At 51.5% G+C, this 6,000-nt stretch overlaps 1 protein-coding gene across 4 annotated transcripts in view; it reads left to right on the top strand.

The window, feature by feature from the left end:
- Positions 1–165: 165 nt before the first annotated feature.
- SLC2A11 (solute carrier family 2 member 11) overlaps positions 166–6,000 on the top strand; it is a 28,747-nt gene continuing 22,912 nt past the window's right edge. Inside the window, exons 1-2 of one of the 4 annotated variants that reach the window (XM_017889490.1) lie at positions 166–727; positions 5,892–5,990. In XM_017889490.1, coding sequence (XP_017744979.1) covers positions 707–727; positions 5,892–5,990 — 120 coding nt within the window. In that variant the 5' untranslated portion in view covers positions 166–706. Of the gene's footprint in view, positions 1,253–1,623; positions 1,882–5,891; positions 5,991–6,000 lie in introns of those variants that run through there. The other 3 variants (XM_017889489.1, XM_017889491.1, XM_017889492.1) reach the window with 3 other exon arrangements.

The raw sequence follows: 6,000 nt of genomic DNA, 5'->3' as shown, positions 1-6,000 counted from the left end.
CACCCGGCCACTTCCCACTTATTTTTGAAGGGGGAAAAGGCAATGGTTGTTTTGAAAAAAATTAACCTATCTAAATAAAATATCAGCAGTTGAAACTAACAATGTATATTACAACAGTATTATGACCAAGTTGCCTCTACCCCAAGAATTCAAGAATGGTTTACCATTAGAAAGTTTATTGATGTAACTGATCTCCTTAACAGATTTAAAGAATACCCGTATGATCATCTTAATAGATGCAGGAAAATCATGTAATAAAATACCTATTTATGATAACTGCTAATATTTTATTTGTGCTTTTCCTTAAAATGCAGTGTTTTAGGAATTAAAGTTCAGAGCAGCAAAAGTCAAACAAAAACCAAGTCTAAGCAATAGAGTTACTACAATGCCCATCACAGTCTTTGCTCAGATGACTACCTAAGGTCATGTTCAGCTCTATGTTTCTGTGACCACAAATAGCACTTTGGCAAATCTGGTTTCAGCTGATCTTTGTCCAGCTCCTGGATTCCATGCAGGGCCTGAGAAGCCCTCAAGGATAAAAGATTAATCCGGTCCAGTGGACTTCGTGGTTCCTCAACTCCAAGTGCCCCCACCATAGGTAGGACCTGCCTCTCACGCAAAGGATCCCTGGCGGCAACCCCAGACCGGTTCAGACCGGTTCTCCTACCCGCATTCCGCCGTCTCTCGCTCTGCCCAGGACGCACAGATGAGAGCGCTCAGCAGACTGGTGCGTCTGTCTTTCGGTCCTTCCTAATTTTCCCCTCCTCTGGGGAAAGGTCAAGGATACCTGAACCAAAGTGTCTGGCGGGGTGTAGGGGGGGGTGCATCTGTGCACAATCAAGGGCTTGGCCCTCCCGAGAGCGCCCAGGGGCAGGGGCCTCCTAGGTTCTGGCGGCCGGCAGGGGCGACCGGCGCAGCGGGTCGCGCAGGATTGCGGCTGAGGTCCCACCAGCGAGAAACAGAGACTTTCAGACATTTAGTCCAGAGACTGCAGCAAGGGAGGGGGACGAGGGGCCAGGGCCGGAACGTCGGGGGAGGACTTGGGAGCGCGGCGACCAGAGTCGTGTGCTGGCACCTGCGGGGGCGAATGCAGGGGCTTGGCCGAGATGACTTTGGACCAGAGCTCCCTTCCGGCCTGCAGAGATGAGCTTGGGGTTTAGCTTAGTGAGAAGTGAGCAGCTTTTCAGCCGCAGTGCTGCGAAGGAGGCGGATGGAGGATGAACTGGAGCCGTCCTTACGGCCTCCGACGCAGGTGAGCCCCCAGCAGCGGCGATCCCCCACCGCACGGTGGCGACAAACCCCGCGCCACCGCGGCGGCGACCCCCTCCCCCCACGGCGGCGGTGAGCTCCCCAGCACCGGCAGTAACTCTTAATACGCTGCAGGTCCGCGCTTGCGCCTCAAGCGCCCTCCGCGACAGTCTACCGGCTCTGCGCTCCACTGCGCCTGCGCTTGAGTCTCAGGCCCCAGTCCCGGCCACTGGTTAGCGTTGTGCGAACCTTCAGCATGTGCGGCCGTTCTCAATACCCACTGCGCTTGTGCTACCGCTTGGTCTCGACTGGTTTGAGCCTCTCAAACGCTTACTGCGCGTGCGCTAGTCCCTCTTTCACAGCTGGGTAACGCGCGCTGACCTTCCCTCCGCGCGCATGCGCCCGGTTAACCGCTTGGTAATGGCAGCTGGGGTCTCCCTGGGACAGCAAGACCTCCACTCAGGCCCCTCTTCCGAATGCTCTATGCCCTCCTGCGATCTGGAATGGTCTGAATTCTCATACCTGCCCAGACCAGGCATTTCAGATGAGGGATTGCGGACCTGAGTGAACTGCGCATGTATAGCCACCTTGGAGGCTTCACTAAGTCGTCAAATGTTCAAAAACATCGTGCTTGTATGTACAGTGGCGTTAGGTGCTAGGCTCAGATGTCCATAGGCAGGTGTTTACGTCCAGGGTCGGCCTGTGGGCCAGAGCAAGGTTGCTGGACCCTGGCATCCCAGCCCCCAAGGATGCTAAATCCTCTGCCGATCAGCCCTGACCTCAGAGGCAGTAAGCCCTCCGAGCACGGCAGTCCTGACCGCTCACTCCTTCCCGTGACTGTTTCCCACCCTCGCCTCTTTCCTCCTCATGCTCCCTCAGCTCTGACCTGGCGTCCTGCCTCACAGAGGGAAAGGGCGCAGCCAGAGGAGAGCACCTGCACTGCCCACCACTTCTATGGGTTCCTCCCCAATCTGGACTGATTTCTTTAGGTATTTGCATGGCACATTCCCTTACCTCCTTTGTCGTCATTTGCACTTGTATTCCTTGACAGCCGTATTTAAAATAGCACCAACTGAGGTGGGAGGATCGCTGGAGCCCAGGAGTTTGAAGCTGCAGGGATCTAATAGGATCTCACCACTGCACTCCAGCGTGGGCGACCTAGCGAGACCTTGTCTGTAAAAAATAAAAATAAAATAGCACCACCTGGTCCTAACACTTCCTACGCCCCTTCCCTGCTTTAAGTCTCTGTAGCACCAGCTGATGTACTATATATTTTGCTCGTTCATTTTGCGATTGCTTGTCTTTCCCTGCTGGAAGGAAAGCTCTGATAGCTCATTGATTTTGTCTGTTGTTCACTGCTGTATCCCAACACCCAGAACAGTAGGATTATTGACCATAATAGGGAGGCAATAAATCTTTGTTTGCCGAATTAATGGTCCATATCATAGCTAATGTCTGAATGCTTACCATGACCAGGCACGGTATAGGCAATCTCCATGCATGATCTCACTGAATTCAACAATTTCCTGTAGTCTTAGAGGCCTGTCAGCATCTCCTGCTACATGAGTTCAGCTGCTATCAAGCACTGTGTTCGCTGCTTCCTTCAGATCTGCTGTCTTAAGGGAGCTCTTACTTCCATGAAGCCCCCGTGGAGCTGTAATGTGGCCCTAATGGGACCAGGCTCCAGGTTTCTCACCTGGCTTCTTCCTAAGGCTTCCAGCCTAAGAGAAAGTAACTTAGGCCTTATGGGAACTCTGGGCAGCCAGGGCCCCTGTCACCAACCTGTCTCCAGACCTATGGCAAAGCCTTCAGCAGGATTCTGCCCTCCAGAGCCACTTCCTCTGCTCCCCCACCCTCCAGTGCAGTATCTCACTGAATGGTGAAAGCACAACTGACGCTTTCCCAACTATATCTTGCCTCCCCAGCACACTTCTTGGCTGAGATAAACACTCAGGATTTTTTTGTTTTTGTTTTTGTTTTTTTGAGATAGAGTCTCACTCTATTGCCCAGGCAGGAGTGCAGTGGCGCAATCTGGGCTCACCGCAACCTCTGCCTCCCGGATTCAAGCAATTCTCCTGCCTCAGCCTTCTGAGTAGCTGGGATTACAGGTGCCTGCCACCACGCCTGGGTAATTTTTGTATTTTTAGTAGAGACGGGGTTTTACCATGTTGGCCAGGCTGGTCTTGAACTCCTGACCTCAAGTTATCTGCCCACCTCGGCCTCCCAAAGTGCTGGGATTACAGGCATGGGCCATCGCATCCGGCCAACACAGTATTTGACTAATGAATGAATAAATAGTCCGTAGGTTCTGGAAACTTCAGAAAACCTTAGCCAAACATCCTTCTGTCATGAAAATTGTATCAAAGTTTTCAAAAATAATACATTTAATTTTACAGAACAATTTGCCAGAACAAGAAAGGCAGTAATTTTTGGGGGAAGATATCAACGATTCAATTTTTGTAAAGTCAACTACTTTGCAAATATCTAGGAAAATACCTGAGGGAAGGAGTTCATTGTTGTGCCTTTGGAGGAGTGGAGAACTTTCAGTATATACTGAATTTTAAAAAATCTTAACAAACGTGTCATTTTGTAATTAAAAATCACAAAAGAGTAGACGGGGTATGGTGGCTCACGCCCGTAATCCTAACACTTTGGGAGGCCAAGGCGAGTGGATCGCTTGAGCTCAGGAGTTTGAAACCAGCCTGGGCAACATGGTGAAACCCCGTCTCTACAACAAAATACAAAAAAAATTAGCCCAGCGTGATGGTGTATGCCTGTAGTCCCAGCTACTTGGGGGGCTGAGGTGGACGGATCACTTGAGCCCAGGAGGTTGAGGCTGCAGTGAGCCAAGATCCCGACACTGCACTCCAACCTGGGTGACAAAATGAGACCCTGTCTCAAAAAAACAAAACAAAAAATCACAAAAGGAGAAAGATAAACAATTTTGTGAATCCCTCAGAAGACCTCAACTACAGGTCGGGTGCAGTGCCTCACATCTGTAATCTCAGCACTTTGGAGGCCAAGGTGGGCAGATCACTTGAGGTCAGGAGTCTCTACTAAAAATACAAAAATTAGCTGGGCGTGGTGGTACATTGGTACATGCCTGCAATCCCAGCTACTCCGGAGGCTGAGGCGCGAGAATCACTTGAACTGGGAGGCGGAGATTGCAGTGAGCCGAGACTGCGCCATTGCACTCCAGCCTGGGCAGCAGAGCAAGACTCCGTCTCTCTCTTTTTTCTATTTTCTTTTTTTTGAGACAGAGTCTCACTCTGTGCCCATGCTGGAGTGCAGTGGTGCGATCTTGGCTCGCTGCAACCTCCACCTCCCCGGTTCAAGCAGTTCCCTGCCTCAGCCTCCTGAGTAGATGGCATTACAGGTATCTGCCAACAAGCCCGGCTAATTTTTTTTTTTTTTTTTTTTTTTTTTTTTTTTGAGACAGAGTCTCGCTCTGTCACCCAGGCTGGAGTGCAGTGGCACAATCTCAGCTCACTGTTTGCCTCCCGGGTTCACGCCATTCTTCTGTCTCAGTCTCCCAAGTAGCTGGGACCACAGGCACCCGCCACCAGTCCCGGCTAATTTTTTGTATTTTTAGTAGAGACAGGATTTCCCTGTGTTAGCCAGGGTGGTCTCGATCTCCTGACCTGGTGATCCGCCCACCTCGGCCTCCCAAATTGCGGGGATTACAGGCGTGAGCCACCGCGCCTGGCCAATTTTTGTAGTTTTACTAGAGATGGGGTTTCACTATCTTGGCCAGGCTGGTCTTAAACTTCTGACCTCGCGATCCACACACCTCAGCCTGCCAAAGTGCTGGAATTACAGGTGTGAGCCTGGCCAAGACTCCTCAAAAAAAAAAAAAAAGAAGAAATTCCCAACTATAAATGATGAGGCATTGGGGATGCCTTTGGGAATTCTCCCTCCATCTCTAAGGGTGTTTCACTGTCCTTTTGTGTACCAAGTGTGCATGACTCATGTGTACCCAGCCTAGAAGTAGGCTTCATTATCTCCAGGTCCAGGTAAGGAAGTGACTTAGGATGAGGAAGTAAGGGGAGAGCTGGGATAGGGACCAGGCACCTTGGCCATCTATGCTGCCTCTGTGCTGCTCATATGTCCCCAAGTCCTTGCACCTGCAGGTCCATGTGGCTTCTTTTCTTAGCCTAGTTGCAAAACATGCTGGTGGGAGGTAAGAGAAGGAGGCTCAGCCCAGATTCCTGGAGCCTGGCCACTCTGTTGGAGAACGTTTTCCTGGGGCAAGTCAGGGGCTCCTGTCCTGCTGGAGGCAGAGCTTTACTCTGCTGGGGCCCCAGCACAGGGGACTGTCTTCCCCTAACACAGCAGACGTGCTCAGGGGCAGCCCAACAAGAAGGGATGGGAACTGCTCTCCAGCTCCAGGAAACGTTGGGGCTATGGGTGGTGTGAAGGTAAAGTGGGGCCCTGGACTCAGAGCAGGAGGCCTGGATTCCTCTGCTACCTGTCAGCCATGTGACCCAGATTAACTCCTCTCTGAGCCTCGCTTTCCTCATCTGCAAAGTGGAGACATCACTGCTTGATTCAGATAAATTGCAGTGCTGTGATTGGCAGCTCTGGTCCAGGGAGAGGGGTGGTGGCTGTTGTTGGTCACTCTGTGTTCTCCCCTCTCTCCTCAGATTCAGGGCAGGATCCTGCTCCTGACCATCTGTGCTGCCGGCATTGGTGGGACTTTTCAGTTTGGCTATAACCTGTCTATCATCAATGCCCCGACCTCGGTACGTATCC

Source organism: Rhinopithecus bieti, unplaced genomic scaffold (genome assembly GCF_001698545.2).
Source record: "Rhinopithecus bieti isolate Rb0 unplaced genomic scaffold, ASM169854v2 scaffold_19615, whole genome shotgun sequence".
Lineage (NCBI taxonomy): Eukaryota > Metazoa > Chordata > Mammalia > Primates > Cercopithecidae > Rhinopithecus > Rhinopithecus bieti.
This window is presented reverse-complemented; position numbering and strand designations above follow the sequence as displayed.